Source organism: Lepus europaeus, chromosome 14 (genome assembly GCF_033115175.1).
Source record: "Lepus europaeus isolate LE1 chromosome 14, mLepTim1.pri, whole genome shotgun sequence".
NCBI classification, from domain to species: Eukaryota; Metazoa; Chordata; class Mammalia; order Lagomorpha; family Leporidae; genus Lepus; species Lepus europaeus.
The window spans coordinates 93,756,274-93,777,813 of NC_084840.1; the positions used below are offsets into that span (position 1 = coordinate 93,756,274).

General features: G+C 42.3%; 1 protein-coding gene across 1 annotated transcript in view; it reads right to left on the reverse strand.

Annotated features, from left to right (window-relative positions):
• The window catches only part of MYO3A (myosin IIIA), a 216,805-nt gene that overhangs the window by 96,952 nt on the left and 98,313 nt on the right, over positions 1 to 21,540 (reverse strand). Inside the window, exons 9-13 of the mRNA XM_062211468.1 lie at positions 12,402 to 12,501; positions 10,433 to 10,549; positions 8,802 to 8,906; positions 8,619 to 8,702; positions 1,442 to 1,644 (exon numbers count right to left, since the gene is read on the reverse strand). Coding sequence (XP_062067452.1) covers positions 1,442 to 1,644; positions 8,619 to 8,702; positions 8,802 to 8,906; positions 10,433 to 10,549; positions 12,402 to 12,501 — 609 coding nt within the window. The remainder of the gene's footprint in view (positions 1 to 1,441; positions 1,645 to 8,618; positions 8,703 to 8,801; positions 8,907 to 10,432; positions 10,550 to 12,401; positions 12,502 to 21,540) is intronic.

Below are 21,540 nucleotides of genomic sequence, written 5' to 3' on the forward strand. Positions count from 1 at the left end.
ACATGACCTATAGTCCTACAACATTGAAGAGTGTGTTTAGCATAAAGCCAACCTAAGAAAATTGGAAGATTCTAACTTGCTACACTTTAAAAGAAAATGTAACACACACACATACATATATGCACACAATATATTTATAACCATCAGGGTAGACATCCTATGTCAACTACAGCTTCCTCATAATGATGATAAAGAAATCTTGGAATCATTAGGGGAATAATTTTGTCATCCAACTAAAAACCACCAAAAGAAACTCATTCATCCTAATATAAAAATGTTATGAATAGAATTATGGGTTAAATCAGATAGCAACCTAAAGTTTAATATAATAATGCCCACTCCTGAGGTTTATTTGATCCCTGTGTGTGAACTTGGGAAGAATAAGATTAATATAAAGACTAATTTATAAACATTAACATTTAAAAGGATAAAAAGACTCAGTTTTTTTTTTATCTTTTTTTAAAAATTTATTTGACAGGTAGAGTTATAGACAGTGAGAGAGAGAGAGAGAGAGAGACAGAAAGGTCTTCCTTCTGTTGGTTCACTCCCCAAATGGCCGGCACTGCACTGATCCGAAGCCAGGAGACAGGTGCTTCTTCCTGGTCTCCTATGCGGGTGCAGGGGCCCAAGCACTTGGGCCATCCTCCACTGCACTCCCGGGCCACAGCAGAGAGCTGGACTGGAAGAGGAGCAACTGGGACTAGAACCCGGCACCCATATGGGATGCCAGCGCCACAGGCGGAGGGTTAACTAAGTGAGCCACAGTGCTGGCCCCTGACCCAGTTATTTCTAATTATATTTCACTTTGGTTTTCATGTAGAGAAATATATTCTTTTGTACTTCAGAACTTGCTCTAATGTATCCTGTGAGTAGCTCCATGATGGACTTAGGTTTTCTATCTGGTAGCATGAGAAGTTTGGTGTTAATTACTCTACTGGATGCAACACAAGTGAGAGCAGGGCAGTGTTGAGGACTCTGTTTGCGTAAGTTATGCCTTGGGCACTGTCAGTGATCAACAGATTTTTATTGAATGACAAAGACATTTTAGGGACAGCGCTGTGGTATGGTGGGCTAAGCTTCTACCTGTGGCACAGCATCCTACATGGATGGGCACTACTTCGAGTACTGGCTGCTCTTCTTTCAATCCAGCTCTCTGCTTAAAGCTTGGGAAAGCAGTAGAAGGCCTGGCACAGTGCTTGGACCTCTGCATCCATGTGGGAGACCTGGAAGAAGCTCCTTCAGATTGGCTCAGCTCCGGCCATTGCTGCCTTTTGGGGAGTGAACCAGCAGATGGAAGACTTTTCTCTCCTCCCCTCTCTCTGTAACTCTACCTCTCACATAAATAAATAAATAAAATCTTTTAAAAAGATATTTTACTATTAGAACAAAAGTATTATCTACACTTATGTTTCACAGAAGGTAGTTATTAACATGAACCTACATGGCTTGGTGAATAACTCGGGACTTCTCCAGCAGGTATTCAGAAATCTGTGCTCCCACTACAGCTCCAGAAGAGGTAAATTTCATTTCTAAGTATTTCCCAAACCGACTGGAATTGTCATTTATAACTGTGCAGGCATTGCCAAAGGCTTCCACCAACTTGTTCACTTGCAGAATCTTCTCTTGCAGGGTTCTGTTGTTAGCCTAGAGAGAGAATGTTAGTATCTTAAAAAATATTGTGAAAAATTACTTTTTTTCAACTTTTATTTAATAAATATAAATTTCCAAAGTACAACTTTTGAATTATAGTGGCTTTTCCCCCCATAAACTCCCTCCCACCAGCAACCATCCCATCTCCTACTCCCTCTCCCATCCCATTCTTCATCACGATTCATTTTCAATTATCTTTATATACAGAAGATCAACTTACTATATATTAAGTAAAGATTTCAACAGACTGCACCCACAAAGACACACAAAGTATAGAGTACTGTTTGAATAGTAGTTTTGCCGTTAATTTGAATAGTACAACACATTAAGGACAGAGGTCCTATGTGGGGAGCAGGTGCACAGTGATTCCCGTTGTTGATTTAACAACTGACACTCTTATTTATGACGTCGGTAATCACCCGAGGCTCTTGTCATGAGCTGCCAAGGCTATGGAAGCCTCTTGAGTTCACCAACTCCGACATTATTTAGACAAGGCCATATTCAAAGTGGAAGTTCTCTCCTTCCTTCAGAGAAAGGTACCGCCTTCTTTGATGGCCCGTTCTTTCTGCTGGGATCTCTCTCACAGAGATCTTTCATTTAGGTTTTTTTTTTTTTGTTTGTTTGTTTTTTTTTTTTTTTTTTTTTTTTACCACAGTGTCTTGGCTTTCCATGCCTGTGAAACTCTCATGGGCTGCAAAACTACTTTTGAATACAATACATTTTTTTTTTCAAAATATTTCAAAAAGATTTATTCATTTGTTTGAGAGGTAGAGTTACAGACAGAGGGAGAGACAGAGAGAAAGGTCTTCCATCCATGCTGGTTCACTCCCCAGATGGTTGCAATGGCTGGAGCTGAGTTGATCTGAAGCCAGGAGCCAGAAGCTAGTAGCTTCTACCAGTTCTCCCACTCGGGTGAAGGTGCCCAAGCACTTAGACCATCTTCCACTGCTTTCCCAGGCCATAAGCAGAAAGCTGGATCTGAGAAGCAGCTGGGACTAGAACTGGCATCTATATGGGATGCTGGCAATGCAGGCGGAGGCTTAGCCTACTACGCCACAGCATTGACTCCCAAATTTCTCTTTTTTTAAAAATATTTATTGAGGGCTGGCGCTGTGGCATAGTGGGTAAAGCCACCACCTGCAGTGCTGGTATCCCATATGGGCACCGGTTGGAGACCCGGCTGCTCCATTTCCAATCCAGCTCTCTGCTATGGTCTGGGAAAGCAGTAGAAGATGGCCCAAAGCCTTGGGCCCCTGCATCCATGTGGAGGACTGGAAAGAAGCACCTGGCTTCTGGCTTTGGATCGGCGCAGCTCTGGCAGTTGTGGCCATCTGGGGAGTGAACCAATGGATAGAAGGCCTCTCTCTCTCTCTCTCTGTGTGTAAATGTGGCTTTCAAGTAAAATCAATAAATCTTTAAAAAAATAAAAATAAAAAAATTTATTGAGAGAGGAGAGGAGAGGAGACGAGAGGGAGTAGAGGGGAGGGAGTGGAGGGGAGGGGAGGGGAGGAGAGGAGAGTGAAAATGAGCACTGTCATCCACTGGTTCACTTTCCAAATGCCCACAATAGCTAAGGTGGACTGGGGCAGAAACCAGAAGCCTGGAACTCAATCCAGGTCTCCCAGGTGGGTAACAGGAGCCCAGTCACTTGGGTCATCACCACTGCCTCCCAGGTTCTGCATTACCAGGGATCAAGAACAGGAATCAAACCCAGGTACTCTGATAAGGGAGGGAGCATCTTATCACTAGGCCAAATGCCAACTCCTGACATGTCTCTGCTTTGACGAGACATAAACATTTGAGAGTCTATTCTTGGTATATTGCCAGTGTCACATCTGCTTTCTTAAAATGGGCCGAGGAGATAAAACACAGTTCTGTTCCATCCCTGACTTACACAGAGTATAAGCAGTCCATGCATTGTGGGCTGCACCTCTCATTGTGTTTTTCCTCCTCTACCAGCCTGGGACCCAGGTCAAATCCTTCCCATGGTGATGTCATTTCCAGAGAAGCTGCAAAACTGAAATTCAGGGGGGTTTGTGAATTCAGACGTGGGAGCAGTGGGATGGGGCGATCCCTCTATTCAAGGTAGAAGGAGCAGTGGGATGGGGCGATCCCTCTATTCAGAGGTAGAAGGAGCAGTGGGATGGGGCGATCCCTCTATTCAAGGTAGAAGGAGCAGTGGGATGGGGCGATCCCTCTATCGTCTCCTGTGCCATCACTTGTGCTCCTCCCTTCAAATGAACGCTAGGTTTGATTTTCCTTCTTTACTACTTGACTTGAAGTTCCACCAAGTGGAAACTCATTCGGGTTAACAGCCAACCACTTCTGGAGAGGAATCCCAACCCCAACCTTTGAATTTTCTTAGCTATCAGTTACTCATATCTCGGGAGAAATTAGCTTGACTATATTATTTTCAGTGTGCAGCATTAATGCCTTGCTCGGATCAGTTGGGGTAAAAGGCACGGCAATCTGCTAAGTTGAGGAAGAGGAGCAGGTGCTATTTTTGGAGGACAGGCTACGTTAGGATTTGAGTGGGCTGCAAGGGCATTCACAGTGAGTTGTGAGACTATCTTGTGACTTTGGCTATCTTCCTAGAGGCAGTAACAAATTAGGAAAGGAGCGGATGTTTGGCACAGCAATTAAGATGCCGGTTGGGATGCTGACAGCACACACAGGAGTGTCTCAGTCCGATACCTGCCTTCCAGCTCCCCACCGGTACAGATCCCGGGAGGCAGCTCAAGTATTTGGGTCCCTGCCATGCATGGGAGACCAGGACTGAGTTCTCAGCTTCCAGCTTCAGTCTGGCCCAGTCTTGACCATTGCAGGCATTTGGAAAGTGAATGAGCAGATGGGAGATCTCTGTCTCTCAAGTAGATAGAATAAGTACTTTTTAAAAAAAAAATGGAACTGAAATACGACAATGATAATACAGACATAATCTGAATCTTTTTTAAAATGTTGAGGGCAGGCATTTCACACAGCACTTAGGATGCCACTTGGGATGGCCATATTCCATACCTAAGTGCCTGGGTTTGAGTCCAAACTCTGCTCTTGATTCCAGCTCCCTGCTAATGTGCACCTGGGAGGCAGCAGGTGAGGGCTCAAGTGCTTGGGTTCCTGCCACCCACAAGGGAGACCTGGATTATGTTCCTAGCTTCCAGCTTTGGTCCAACCCAGCTCTTGCTATTGCATATAACGGGGGAAATGGAAGATCTCATTCTGTTTGTCTCTCTACCTTTCAAATTCTATATATACACACATTTGGGGCTGGCCTTGTAGTCATGTAAAAAGGTAACATAACACCTTTATCCATTTGCATTAAATAGCAGTAACCTGCTGAGTAAGATTTGGAGACGTGCATATTCCAAAGATAAATTCTACCCACCAAACATCCATTTTTCCATTTGGGAAATCCTTCTCAAGGAGATAAGGAAAAAATAAGACAAGATTTGGTAAAGGTGGAATCTTGAATATATGCATATCTCCCCAAGTAACATTACACTGCATGTTTAGATCTAGAACAAGATAAAGAGGTGACACGAACAAGTCTGCTGGCATCTCGGGGCAGCATCCATAGGAATCCATCAGAGAGCAGAACCTCCGCCAGCCCATGGACAAAGGCAGAACAGCAAAGGCCTTTGTATGAAGCCCCTGAGTAAAGTGGCTCAGGTGGTGAGCTGAGAACACCTCTTCTCTGAACGATGTCTTATTACACTGCTCTTCAAGCCTTCCAGAAGGATACAGATGCTCCAAGCGAGTCAAGGGATAGGGATGCTGACGGGCAGGGGCCCGGGGATGGGATTCAACGGGAGCCACGAGGCAGCCCCGACCTCCTGGTCTCTCTAGAGGTCGTTATTAATACACAGAGCAGAGACGATTTCTATTCCACACCAACACAGCCACGGAAAACATGAAAGCCAGTCAACTAACTTTTAACAGCAACGTGGAATTCCTCCTACTCATCACTCGGAAAATGAATTATACTCAATGAAGCAGTTGTGTTACACTAGGCTGCCTCACCCTGTTATAGAGAGATTTGGTCTGTGCCGGTCCCCACTGCGATCACACAGGAATCCTACAATCACAGCGCTGACAACAGTTTCAACACTCTAATGAGAGACACAATAAAAATTTCACAGGTGAAGATGCACTTCAACATCATTTGCCTAATGAAAAAACATATTTCTTGTCTTATCTCATTCAAAGGTGCTCCCTGGACAATCAGTCTCTATCTCCAACTTGCCTTTTTAAAAAATTAAGGTCTGACCTACACACTAAGAGTCACCTTTGTTGGCACAGTTCTGAGAGTTTTTACTAAAAGGTACAATCATGTAACCCCCACTTCAGTCCACATATAGAACTATTCCTCCAGCTGCCCAGATGGCCTGGAGACCCTCTGTGGTAACTTTCTCCTTCTACCCCCACCCCCTCACAATCACTGATCTGCTTCTGCCGCTATGGTTTTCAATTCAAAAGAATAAAATATATATGGAATCATACACTACATTAGTCTTTGATTCTCATTGCTGTGACTTCGCATAATGATTTGAGAATCATCTAAGTATCTATGGTTTTCAATTCAAAAGAATAAAATATATATGGAATCATACACTACATTAGTCTTTGATTCTCATTGCTGTGACTTCGCATAATGATTTGAGAATCATCTAAGTATCTATGGTTTTCAATTCAAAAGAATAAAATATATATGGAATCATACACTACATTAGTCTTTGATTCTCATTGCTGTGACTTCGCATAATGATTTGAGAATCATCTAAGTATCTATGGTTTTCAATTCAAAAGAATAAAATATATATGGAATCATACACTACATTAGTCTTTGATTCTCATTGCTGTGACTTCACATAATGATTTGAGAATCATCTAAGTATCATCCAATAAGATTCACTGCTTGGATCAGCATTTGATACCTTTTATTACTGAGTAATATTCCACTGCGTGGATGTTTTAATGGTTGTACTATAGATTGTTTATCCATTTCCTAGTTTGGTTGTTTGCATTTTCTGGAGTGTTGAACAAAGTTGCCATAAATATCCATCTGTAGGTTTTTGTGCATTTCCTTTGGATAAATACCTTTAAGTAAGATTTCTGGGTTGTATGGTAAATGTAGTTTAACTTTATATGAAGCATCAAACTGTATTCCAAAGGGACTGTATCATTTTGCATTCTCACCAGCAAAATATACTCCACATCCTTGTTAGCACCTTGTACTGCCAGATTTTTTTTAAATTTAGCCTTTTTAATAGCTATGCAATGGTGATACCTGCGATGCCTCCCACACCACTGGCCCCACCATAGCCCCCACCACACCCAGACTGACACCCAGACCACCGTGGAAGCTGTTGCTGCTTCCCACCTGAGAGAAGTTCAAGGAACTGTAATCAATGCACAATCATTCTTAGGCGTTTAAAATTAACAGAAAAGTGATCTCTGTTAAACATAGGAGTGGGAATAAGAGAGGGAGAAGATATATAGGTTGGCACATGCTCACTCGGACTTACCTCCAATGGTGCAACTAGAAATGTGCCAGGGGATTTCAACTCAATCTTACCAATGAGGCAGGCACCAATGCCAGCGCACTTGGTAAAGTGATAAGTATAAATACACAACCGATCAAAAAGATAGGGTATGTGTCGAAGAGATTTCACAAATAAGACCAGTGTAAGCAAATAATGAAGGATAGAATTAAAAGGGAGAGAATGATCCTGCGGGAGAAGCAGGACACACAGCAGACTCAGAATGGCAAATGCCCAAAACAGCACTCCTGCCAGAGAATCAACCCTTGGGACATTCGGATCTGGCTAAAAGGTCCATGAGAGTCTCACAGGCATGGAAAGCCATGACACAGTGGCAAAAAACAATCTAAATGAAAGATCCTGGTGAATAAGACCCCAGCAGAAGGAACAGGCCATCAAGGAGAGAGGCACCTTTTTCTGAAGGGAGGAAGGAACTTCCACTGTGATACGGCCTTGACTAAACAAGTTCAGAGTTGGTGAACTCAAGGGGCTTCCATAGCCTAGACAGTCATAGCAAGAGCCTCGGGTGATTGCTGACATCATAAATAAGAGCACAAAATGTTAAATCAACAACAGGAGTCACTGGATACATGCTCCCTATGTAGGATCTCTGTCCTTAATGTGTTTTACTATGAAACTTAAAAACACTACTAGTCGAACAATACCCTATACCTTGTGCGGTTGTGTGAGTGCAGCCTGTTGAAACCCTTGCTTAGTATATACTAAGTTGATCTTCAGTATATGAAGGTAATTGAAAATGAAACTCGATAAAGGGCGGGATGGGAGAGGGAGAGGGTAGGGCCACGGGAGGGAGGGAGGTGGGGGGGGGAGCCACAACAATACAAAATTTTTAAAAATTTAAGTATTTATTTGAAAGTCAGCATTACAGAGAGAGGAAGAGAGAGAGAGAGAGAGAAAGAGAGAGAGAGAGAGAGAGAGAGATCCACTGGCTCCCTCCCCAAATGACCACAATCACCAATGTTGGTTCAGGTCAAAGCCTGAATTGCAGAGCTCCATGTGTGGCTCCCACATGGCAGGGACCCAAGCACTTGGCCATCTTCTGCCGCTGTCCTAGGCACATTAGTGGAGAGCTGGATCAGAGAGGAGCAGCCAGCACTTAATCCAGTGCCCACATGGGATGCTGGCACTGCAGGCGGTAACTTAACCTTCTGTGCCACAGCACCAGCCCCGACTTCCTGTCAATCTCGTGATACTCTGACTTTCTGGTTTTAGTACAAATATCCAGGCTTGAATTCTGCAGCTGAATATGCCTGGGAGACACAGTGTTCAAACGATCTGGAGAACATTGTGTTTTATAATGTCTGTGCATTATTAAATGTGGGAATTAGTGAACAGTAATCTACTCTGCTGTGTTAAATTTGTACACGTAACAAGTATTTCTATTAGGACAGAGAAGACAAGTTGTACCTTCCCGAGCACCGTCAGCTGCTGAACTAACAGGTGAGCACTTTCAGTCTTCCCAGCGCCGCTTTCTCCAGAGATAACGATGCACTGCCCAGCGAGAACAGGACACGTGACAAGATGGCACCCGCAGAGTTCAATCGACACACATGAGACCAAGAACATCTAAAACTGTGAGGCTCCCCTTACCTGGTCAGAATTGTATGTTACCATAGACTGATATCCTAGGTCAGCCATTGCGAAGATGTGGGGGGGATTCACAGTTCTCTTGGCACCAATATAGAGCCTGGAATGCTAAGGGTTAAAGAGAGTATGCCTTGCAGGACTTCTTATTTTTATTTAAACCCTAGATAACTTACAGATGTACTTCTGATTTTTAAAGAAAAACATAAATAAAAATGCTATTTCATACCACCAAAACATTATTACATACATGCCACACACATGCATATATGCCCAAATCATGCATGATTATGGAAACAGAAGCCAGACATAAAATAGCCCAGAAACATGATATGATATAGAATGATGGGACATCACTCTGGCAGTAGAATTTAGAAGATTCTGTCTACCACTTCCAAGTCAAACTTAAGACTTCAAAATGTTAATATTTCTTTAACGAAGAGATATTTTATATAAAAAAAGATAACCAGGTATCACTTTGTTGACCACTACCAGATATAATGTCAGAGGTATGTCTGCAACTCCTTTCCTTTTACTGCATTTAACCAGCATTCTCTCAATGGGTTTAAGGTTGCACAGTTAATTGAGAGCAGTACTGCATGAACACCCATCTTTTTCTGAAACTTAGGTCCAGCCTCATGAATTTACCACTCTCTTTGTAAGTTTTAAGGCAGTGCAGGATAACAGAGATGTATTTTTGCACATGTTAAAAATAACTAGTAAGGGGTGGACATTAGGTGCTGGAGCTGAGATGCCACTTGGGGTATCCCTATCCTATACCACGGTGCCTGGGTTTGGTCTCTGACTCTGCTCCTCATTCCAGCTTCTTGCTAACATGTACCCAGGGATGATTCAAGTAGCTGAAACCTGGATTGATTTCTGGGCTCCCAGCTTCAGCCTGGCCTAACCTTATCTGTTGTGGGAATTCGGGGAAGTGAACCAATATCTATCTGCCTGTATGTCTCTTTCTCCCTCTGCCTTTAAAATAAACAAAGTGAATGAATAAATAAATTTTAAATAACTGTTAAGCAGTTAAATGATTTTCTGGAACACACAAATATCTAGGAGAGGAAGAGTTTAATTAAAAACAAAAAGCAGTCTAGTCCAATTCCAGAATACTATATTGTATTTAAACCATTAAGGATTGAATAATTGAGAATTTAAACACTCACATTCATAACACATATTATGTGATTTCAATGAAGTCAATCAATATATCAAGAAACCAAAATTTACAGCCACTAAGTATGTATTATTATATCTACACAAACAATGTAATGATACTTTTGACTTTCCCTCACTTGCTTCAGAAGGAGATATTAAATGCATACCATTTTGGCCAGACGCTAAGTACATGCTTTTTTAGACACTGGTTTAGTGATAGAATATACAGCACAGAGCAGTTACTAATGACTAGATATAACTAACATTCTGATAGATATTTTCAGAAAAAGGAATATCACAAATGGTACCCGATTAACTTCACCTCCTAGTTCAGTTATCTGTAAGTTTTAACAGTAATTACAAAATTGTCCGTTCAAAGCACTGGGTACAATTTTTATTGGTGTCCATTTAAATTAACCATCAAAGAGTGGACTAATTGGTATGAAGTAAGAGAACACAGCCAAGCCACCTACCTTTGTAGAATAAAGATCCAGATGCTGAAAGGGATTCAGGGCGATGAGTATGTCTCCCACGTAGATATATATCTGATCTCTGGAATAACACTTCTCAAGTTGCTCTGAGACAGTATTCTGTAACCAAAATACATCACTTCTCTTGCTTAAAACCATGAGGTGATCAACTACAGTTTGAAAAGCAAGCAAGAACAAATAAAACATCTGGAACCCGGACCAAGGATTAAAAAGTAGACAGACTGATAGGACGAAATGTACCATCAGATCTGTAAGTCCCAGTTCACTCGATGGACATTTCCTTTGGTTTTGAGATCTACAGAGGAATGGCATTTGCTTCCTGCTATTCCAAAGACATGTTCTATGTCATAGGGGATGTCATTTATAGCTGTCCCTGTAACATACGGGACACATGCTAACACTTTCTAGAAAATAAGTAAACACAGGAGGTGAAGAGAAAGAACCCCAGTGAAGACAGAAAACAGGAAGAAGGAAAAAGTAAATGGGATTTTGTTCCTTATCAAGGGGACCGAATGGCTTTGTGGAATGTTCTAGTCTTCTGCTCAGACATTTGGCTTTAGAAAGCAGCAAGAAAAAACCAGGAGAGTGACTTCTATAGTTGGTGAATAATAGGGGTACATGAATCAATTGTCAGAAATTGAGCAAAAGATCCCAGGTGAAAAAACGGGGTAGGGCAAAAATCAGACAACAGAAAGAAGCAAACCCAGTACTTCATGTGTTGACATACTGGTAACTAAGGCGACTCTGGACTTGGAGACCAGAGGACTCCAAGTTCATGTCATCGGAAAACGTGATGCTTTAGGATTCAAAAAGGTTCCAGTGACTGCCAACCTCGAAACACTGTCTGACTTCTGGATGTCTGATGTTCTTGGGACTTTTGAGGAAGCTCTTGCGTTGTTTACACAACTCTAACCTTACCAAATGACTACTTCTACTCAGAACACATCTCTTGATTTGCTGCATTTCTGCACAAAGTGCTCAGGCATGTATTAGAAAGATCGAAAACTAAAGAGCTATTCATCAGGAAGGAGAGAAGCCCTCATCTTTCACTGAAAAGAAGCCATTGATTTCTCTAATTATCTGATTGTCTCTGATAAAGAGGGAAGAGGCGAAAGGAAACGGAGACTATGATTTACTGGCTTGGGTTTGCACTTTCCCAAGAGATGCTTGAAAGATTTCTGAGGATGTTGGAATAAGGAGTTCCCAGCAGAATTCACTGCCTTAAAGGTGAGCTGTGTGGAAGCAGGGCTCCCAGGAAGAGGATCCCTGACCTGGGCGCTGCACTGAGAGCTGGAACAGGAGAGGAAAACAGGGAGGAAGGCACAGGAAGCTGCAAGCGGAAAGCGAGCTTTTGAAGAAAGATCGGTGACCTCACAATTATGCTAAGGGGACTTCACACCTCTATCATTTGAGCATCATCATCAACACCTACAATACCTGGCACTAGGCTGGAAAATATGTGAACTGTGTCTATAAAACTGGCAGGAGAAATTATCAGGAAGTCGAAACAAAGCATGAAACTTGCAGATGCTATTCAGGGAACCAACCCCCTTGCCCACATCACTGCCATAATTTTTTTTTTTTAATTTCTTTGAGATAGAGTTAGTGAGAGAGAGAGAGACAGAGAAAGAGGTCTTCCTTCCATTGGTTCACCCCCCAAATGGCCGCTACGGCCAGTGCTGCGCCGATCCGAAGCCAGGAGCCAGGTGCTTCCTTCTGGTCTCCCACACAGGTGCAGGTGCCCAAGCACTTGGGCCATCCTCCACCGCTTTCCCGGGCCACAGCAGAGAGCTGGACTGGAAGAGGAGCAGCTGGGACTAGAACGGGTGCCCATATGGGATGCCAGCACTGCAGGCGGAGGATTAGCCAAGTGAGCCACAGCACCCTCCCCTCTGCCATAATTTTTTAAAGAAGTTTATAATGTCTAAGTTTAATTAAACTGAATTCTTACCTCATCCAAAACTTCTAGGGTTGCTAAATCATCTACATCCTTTAGATGGGAAATGAAGGACCTGTTGAAGTTCCCTTTCTTGGTGTGAATCCGTTCGTGTCTGTGGAGAAAACCCATTTGTGAGTCAAGAATTTTTTATGTATCTTTTTAAAATTATCATATAACATTTGTACATCTTCATGGGGTGTGGTGCACATACAGAGTACAAGCCAAGTAAACCAAGGAGCCAGTCTTTCCATCCCCTTTTTGCATTTGGAGCCTACCAGCTCCTCTTTCCACTTCTTTATGAAGTATAAGTGGACAACTGTGAACTATAGTCTCTCCACTGTGCTACCGAACACAAGAACTTGTTACTTCTGACTGCCCTTTGGTGTTTCTTGTCCAAACTCCCTCTGTCCTCCCTCCCCTTCCCCCTGCCAGCCTCTAGCAATCATTATTCTAAATTTATGTTGAATATTTTTTAACCTTCCACACATGAGAGAGAACACACAGCATTTGTCTTTCTGTGTCTGAATTATTCATCTAACATAATGATCAGTTCCATCCAATGTGCTGCAAATATCAGGATTTCATTCTTTCTTATGACTGAATAAAATTCCACTGCACATAAATATCACATTTTGCTCATCTCTTGATGGTCATCTAGGTTGACTCCAATCTTGGCTATTACAAACAGTACAGCCATGAACATACATGTGCTGGTATCTCTTTCATATGCTGACTTCATCTCTCTGGGCTATATTCGTAGAAGTGGGATAGCAGGGTCACATAGCAGTTCTGTTTTCAGTTTTCTGAAGAACCTCTATATGGTCCTCCATAATGGCTGTACTGATTTGCATTCCCACCAACAGAGTATAAGGATTCCTTTGTTGTCCACTTTCTCTTTATGATAATCGCCATTGTAGCTGCGGTGAAATGACACCTCATTGCGATTTTGATTGCATTTCCCTGATGATTTGTTTGTTTGTTTTGACAGGCAGAGTTAGACAGTGTGAGGGAGAGAGAGACAGAGAGAAAGGTCTTCCTTCCGTTGGTTCACCCCCCAAAATGGCCGCTATGGCCGGCGCGCTGCGCTGATCCGAAGCCAGGAACCAGATGCTTCCTCCTGGTCTCCCATGCGGGTGCAGGGCCCAAGCACCTGGGCCATCCTCCACTGCACTCCTGGGCCACAGCAGAGAGCTGGCCTGGAAGAGGGGCAACCGGGATAGAATCCGGCGCCCCAACCGGGACTAGAACCCGGGGTGCCAGCGCGGCAGGCAGAGGATTAGCCAAGTGAGCCACGGCGCCGGCCTCCCTGATGACTTGTGATACTGAACATTATTTCAATTATTTATTGGCCATCTGTAGTTCATCTCCTGAGAAATTCTGTCTAGACCCTTTACCCAGTTAACTAGATTGTTTTGTTGTTGTTGTTGCAGCTGAGAACTTATTATTGGTCATAGTGGAAGTAAGTTTTAGATTCACGTGAGACTGAAAAACTTCCATAAAGCTATTTACTTAATTCAATGACATTTACAGAAAATGCCCTAATATATTTGGTCTTTTTTGTTCACTTTTTCCCTCTCCATTAGAAAAAATACAACATTTGACAATTACTTCATGGGTGATCAAAAGACCCAATAATTCCTATCAAGAACTATCTTTGATTTGTTCTAAAGCTTTCTCTAAGTTCTTATGTGTGACTTAATCTGTTACCAACTGGTGAGTCTGCATGATTCGAATTCATTATATTTCCCCTTTTGTTTGATTTGGTATCAGGCCATTTGATGTTCAAGATATAGTAATTTGAAAAATTATTACTCAATGAAATTTAGCAGGAATACAAAATAAATGCTGAATGTATTTGTAAAATCGATTTAACGCATTAGAAAACTCATTTTCAAAAAGAAACACTGCAGTGATTTTAAAAATAGCCTAAGGATCTTGATGAAACGTGACGACTGGAGAAGCTGCTAAGACAGACATCAGGTTTGTTTAAACTTTTCTGGATACTCCTTTATTTCTTGGAGAACTGTAATGTCAGTGTTTATCTTGGGACATACCTTTAAGCCTCTGAATTTGTCCTCTGGTAAAAAAGTGAAGGGGTAAATAATTATGAGGATTATTAGGAGCCACATCCACTCAGAAAGCATTCATAGTTTCTCACTGCTTAGAAAGGTAAGTCTATTAATAAATGCTCCATCTGCCAAGGTGAACCACCTCTTTTCTATATCAGCTTCCATTCCCTCTCGTTTACCAAAGGACATAACACCTACTGGTTCTTCTCTCATGCCTCTGTCACTTGTTCTTCTCCCTCAGCTATTATATCACCTATCTCTCAAACATCAACAAACTTCCCTCCTTGCCCTTCCAGGTGCCTCCAGGTTCCGTTCCTTTGCTTTTTAGAAAAAAAAAAAAATCTTGAAAACAGTGATCGATAGTTTCTTTAGGCTTTGATTGCCACTCTCCATGGCAACAGCTTTGTTAGGGACACCGATGACGTTCACATTGATAATATGCAGGGGGCACTACCAGGAAGGTGTTAGTGAGGAACCTGCAGCATAGGTAAGAGCAGCTATACGGGTGAGAGGAACTGAACAATATTCTGCTTTCCTTCTAACTCAGAGCGAGTATTTAATGCAACCTTAAATGTGGATTTCTGAGATAATCCGCTCCGCTGTTCTCAACTTTGATCTTTAAGCCAACATGACTTCTTGTCTGGATCATCGCAATCAGTGCGAATGATCTTTTAAAAACAGCAGTCAGAAATGTCAGGTCTCTGATCAGCTCCTCTCCCTGTACCATTCAAAGTTAGAGCCAGCGGAATCTCTCCCCCCCGCCCCACACAGCCTCAGCCTCCCCTGCTCCCATCTCCCAACACTGCCTTCTGGCACTCCGCCCAGTACTCAGCACACTTCTGCCTGGAGAGCTCTATACTGACCCATCTCCCCTGACCCAGAGTCACAGGCTAAATTAGCTCCTAGGTTGCGAGGGCTGAGCTGCCATTAAAAACAATTTTTTTTTTAACAGACACATAAAAACTAGACATATTGCTGGGGTGCTAGGTGATGCTTGGATACATGCGTATACTGTGTAATGTCAGTCATAACTAGACAGAAGGAAGAAGTCCTGACAACCATTTTTAACATTGTAATTCCAACCCCCTGGACTCCCAGTTCTTCCTACCTTGCTGTATTTCTTTAGCATTCACCATTTTATTTATTATATGTATAGTCTCAGTTTTCCCACAGGCACGTAAGGGTTAGGAAGTTAGAAGTTAGCCTATGTGTATGACAGGGGCCTAAAGAAAACCAAGCATCTGCAGAAGCTTGCTTTGGAAGCAGCCCAGTATTTTACACTTCGAAGTCCTGCCCATACCCTGATAAGTTTACAGGTGGGCTCAGCCCTCCCACAAGGAGAGCTCCCCAGGAGAATCTTCTCTCCTCAGCACCACACAGCTCACCTGGCCTGATACCATGGAGCAACGAAATCATTCCTCCAAGGCAGGCACCCTAGGGGAGCTCTTCTGCCCTGACTAGGTGGGCTCCGCAGCCTGATAGCACTGAGTCGTGAAACCTTGGGTCCTCCTCTCATCTAATTCACACTCAGGAAATCCTTCTTCCTGGAGGAGGAGGTGGAGAGGAAAGAGAAAGGCAGAAAGAACTCGACCTCTTTCCTTTATAAGCCTCAGTCTAATCCAGCACTCAGCTCTCTGCTGAGCCACCTAACTTGCCTGCCAGGTGTATTTTCTCAACTTAACCACGTTACCTTGCTTTCCCCCAGTCTGAGTGACTGGGCACTCTCTCAGATTCTGTTCCGTCCATGCTGACAGATACCCGACCCCAATAAACCTTGCTACATTGCTTACCGCTGTTCTCTGTCTCACATCTGAATTCTCTCTTACACGAAGACAAGAACCTACCCCACCATCTCCACTAACATAATCACCAAGAAAACAGTTTTTTAAAAAAATTATTTGCTGATATACCCCATACTTCTAGATCAGAGTCCCCAAAATGGTGGGTGCTCAAAATATATTTCTTGGGTAAAGAAGTAAAAATTTTGTTGTTGCTAAATATTCATCTATTGTGAAACCAAAGAAAATCTATTTTTTTATTTTGGCTATAAACAATTGAGATGTTTAAAGAAAGTATATATATATATATATATATATGTTTGAAGTTTAATATTTTCTTTTTGCCTTCATTTCACAGATTTGGTTAACATTCTTGTGACTTGATGAAATGCTTACTCTCTGTAAGACTTGGAGAAAGCAAAGTAGAATCCTTCCATCAGATTTCTGCCCTCTTGGGAAAAAAACCCAGCTTGCTAAGCAGCTTCTATTTCTCATTTACTCTGTAACACTGGAGAGACATTGGTTCAGACTACAGCTATTTCTTTCTGTGTTGTCAAAGGTCACGAACACTGTTTGGGGTGGTTATTAGAGCTTCCCATGAGTTTCAGCTCCTTCCACTGGAGGGAGAAGCAACCATGGGGGTCTGACCCCTTACTAGTTGTACTGTTAGAATGGAGATTTATTTGCTTTTACTTTGGCTAAAAATACTCCTGTAAATAGCACTGGGCTAGTAGAGCAATCCCTTGTTAAACATAAATCTAACTAATTTTTTTATTATTAGTTTCCTTATTCATCTTCAAATTCCAGTAACAAAGACGACTGCTAGCACCAATGGGAGTGACTGGCTCTCACTGGTATGCCCTGGACAATTAGTTTTCATTTTTCTGCACTTTGGTTCCTCTCGCCAAGTGTGCAGTTTTGAAGTGACGGTGAGAGTGGGTATTTGGTAAGCAGCTGAGATGCTCCTTGGGACACCCTTCTCTCATTTGGGGTGCCTGGATGATTCCATTCCCAATTCTAGCTTCCTGGGAGTAAGCGATGATAGCGCAAAGTGATGAAGTCCCTGATATCCACATGGGAGACCTGGAGGAAGGTCCAGGCTCCTGGTTTCAGCCTGGTCCAGCCCCAGCTGCTGCAGGCATGTGGGGGGTGAAACAGTGGATGTGAGATCTCTCTGTGTCTGTCTCTTTCTTTGTGTCTCCCTTTCTGTTTGTCTCTCTGCTTTTCAAAGTAAATAATAAATTTTGAAAAATGATGGCAGAGAAAGGAGAATACACCAGCCTGGCCAGTCAGCTCTGACCAGCTGGATCGACTCTGGCAGTCACTGGACTAACAGATGTGATAGTCACCCAGGCCCCACTAATGTTTTCTTTTTCTTTGCTTTCTTTTTTTTTTTAATTTATTTAACAGAGTTAGGCAGTGAGAGAGAGAGACAGAGAGAAAGGTTTTCCTTCAGTTGGCTCACTCCCCAAATGGCCACCATGGCCAGAACTATGCCGATCCAAAGCCAAGAGCCAGGTGCTTCTCCTGGTCTCCCATGTGGGTGCAGGGCCCAAGCACTTGGGCCATCCTCCACTGCCTTCCTGGGCCATAGCAGAGAGCTGGACTGGAAGAGGAGCAACTGGGACTAGAACCCGGCACCCATATGGGATGCCGGCACTATAGGCAGAGGATTAACCAAGTGAGCCACGGCACAGGCCCCTAATTTTTTCTTTTTAACATTTTTGATTTATTATTTATTTGAAAGGTAAAGTGACAGAGAAAGGAGGGGAAAGAGAGAAGTCTTTCATTTGCTGGTTCATTCCCCAAATGGCTACAGCAGCCAGGTTTGGGCCAGGCCAAAGCCAGGAGCCAAAAATTCCATCCAGGCCTTCCACATTGGCAGCAGGGATCCAACAACTTGACCAATCTTTTGCTGCATTTCCAAGCAAGTTAGCAAGAAACTGGTTTGGAAGCAGAATGACCAGGACTCAGCTGGCACTTGGATATGGCATCACAGCATCACAAAGAATGGTTAACCCATTCACTGCGCCACAACACCAGCCGCCTCACTAATGTTTTAATCACATTCTTCACTCACAGAACCGTTCCTCTGCCCCATGTGCTTCTTTAAAGATGTACTTTTTTTTCTGGACTACAGACTCAAATACATGTTTGCAAAGCCTGCAGCTATGGTGGAAGGAGGGATAAGGTTGGAAAAGTGATACATGGAAGCTGATGGAAATCTGCCCCAAGTTAGCTATGTACCTAGGCCCATAATTTATTCTAATATCTATATAGCAATTTCTCCACAATTTTCTCTGTGGACATTGAAGCATATGAAATCAATGAAACCCAAGGATTTATATGTAGAATTGACATATTCCTATATGGTATTCTGTACACAATAACATGGTTATTGTCATAGGTAAGTCAGTTCTATTTATGTATTTATCTATTTAAAAGGCAAAGTTAGAGAGTGAGAGAGAGAGAGAGAGAGATTTTCTATCCATTGGTTCACTCCCCAGATAGCTGCAACAGCTGGATCTGGGATTCAGATCAGTGCTCATATGGGAGATTGCTGTTGCAGTCAGTGGCTTAACCTGCCATGCCACAACACCAGCACCACTTACTAAATTTTATTTTTCTCCAGTGCTTTGTGCCCATTTGTTACCTTAACCAAGATTCCATAGTCTGAAAATGGCTGGTCAAAAATTTTCATCTTTGTAGGCCATACAGTGTGGGTTGTGACTCCCTGGCCCTGTGGCTATGGCATGAAAGCAGTCATAGACAACACATAAATGAATAAACATGGCTGTGTGCTAATGAACTTCATTTACAAAAACAGGTGGCAGGCCAGATGTGGTTATAAGAGCCTGAGCTTAGGCCAAGCCCCTCGTTCTCCTTCCTGGCTTGCCAAACAATGCTCTACACGCACCCTACCATTGCCATCCACCACCCTCACAGAGGCCAAATCAATGGGGTCACTCAGTGTTGGACTTGACTCTCCAAACTGGGAACTAAATCATCCTTATTCTTAAGTTAGCTGCCTCAAGTATTTGCTTGTAGTAATGTAAAGCTGATCAATAAAATATTTTAAAAACAATCTCTATTTTTTGAGCCACAGACCACTGACAAAGTTTGCCACCCCTCCCCTCCAGTCCCTTGCGTTGTATCCAGGTCTCTTGCCTGTCAGAGTCTGCGAACTGTGGCTCAGTGGCCATATCTGGTCACATCTCTTTGTTATATATTATTTCTGTTTTTGTAGATGATGGAATGAAACTGAGAGCTGTGTTGCAAGAGTATTTGGTGGTTATTCTCTACCTGTTGAAAATTCCCAGTTATGCCAAAATGTATAAGGAAACATATTTACTGCCTCTTAACTAATAGTAAAAATAAATAAAAAAAATTTGAAACACTGCATCTGTATTGAACTGTATAGACACTTTTTGTTTGTCATTATTCCCTAAACAATACAGTAGATGACCTATTTACATATATATGGCATTTATATTGTATTATGTATTAAATTAACCTAGAGATAATGAAAATATACAGGAAGTTGTTTGTAGGTTATACACAAATGCCAAAAAATTTTATGGGATTTGAGCATCTGTGGATCTTTCTTTATCCAAGGTGATCCTGGAATCAACCCTTAACAGATATCAGCTCTTCAAATCAATCATGGAAAATGTATTTTATGTAAAATCTTCATGGATATAATTTTTTTTGCAACAAAACAAAATCATACTAACTTGCTGTAACGTGTCTGAACAATACCTAGTCTGAGGCACTAATATTATCCTTATCCTGACACCAGTTTAAAAACAGCCCCTCTCAGAGCAATAAAAATTCTACTAAAACTGGAGGAAGAACAAATTTCAAATTTATGGTCAAGCTTGAAGGAAGAATGGTAAAGTCAGTGCAGCTTTATGAAAAGTTTATAGGCACGATGCCCCAAAGAAATCAGTAGTTTACAAATGAATTATCTGCTGTAAGAAGAATGGGATGTGGTTAAGGAGGAAGCCTGCAGGGGCAGACCATCCACTTCAATTTGTGAGGGAAAAAAATCCATCTTCTTCATGCCCTAAGTGAAGCACACTGATGATTAACAGCCGGTGCGATAGCCAACATCATAAATACTTCACCTGATTCAGCTTGCACAGTTCTCACTGAGAAGCTAAAGTGGTGCAAACTTTCCACTCAATGGGTACCAAACTGCAGAGCAGCTGCAGACACTGGGGTAGAGCTTCCAATGGAAAGTGCATACCAGTGGGATAAAGATCCTGAAGCTTTTCTACAAATAATTGCACCAGAAGATGAAACATGGCTTTGCCAGTCCAGTGCTGAAGACAAAGTGCAATCAGGGCAATGGCTACCAGAGGTGGAAGCGTTCCAGTCAAAGCACAAGTAGCCTGGTCAAGATCTAAGGTCATTTTCTCTGAGGAGAGGAGAGAACTTCCACTTTGCTTATGGCTCTGTCTAAATGGTGATGGAGTTTGTGGACTCAAAAGGCTTCCCTAGCCTTGGCAGCTCATGACAAGGGCCTCGGGTGATCACTGATGTCATAAATAAGAGTGTCAATTGTTAAATCAAAAACAGGAGTCACTGTGCACTTGCTCCCCATGTAGAACCTCTGTCCTTAATGAGTTGTACTATGAGAATTAACGGTAAAACTTGTACTCAAACAGTACTTTATACTTTGTGTGTCTGTGTGCGTGCAAACTATTGAAATCTTTACTTAGTATAGAGCTGATCTTCTATATATAAAGATAATTAAAAATGAATCTTAATGAAGAATGGGATGGGAGAGGGAGTAGGACGTGGGACAGGAGTGGGGGTGGGAGGGTGGGTATGGAGGGAAGAACTGCTATATTCCAAAAGCTGTACCTATGAAATTTATATTTATTAATAAAAGTGTTCTAAAAATAACAATAAAAAAAGATCAAAAGTCATGGGCTACAGGTTTTGGGGGATGCTCAGGGCATTTTGCTGGCTAACTTTCTGGAAGGCTGAAGAACAATAAGTCTGCTTACCAGGAAAGCAGTTGAGAAAATGAGCCCAAGCTTTATCAGAAAAACTCACAGGGAAGCCTCACTAGAGAGTGTGTCTCCAGCAAGAGAATGCCTCTGCTCACCCCTCTCATCACCCATGGGCAATTTTACAAGAGCTTCCATGGGAAACCATTAGGTGTCCCCCTTAAAGTCCGTATTTGGTTCCTTCTGATTCCTTTTCATTTCGTAATTTAAAAAAAAAATATTTCAAAGGGCACTCATGCATCTTCAGTTGACAATGTGAGAATGACTGCATGGACATGCTTAAATT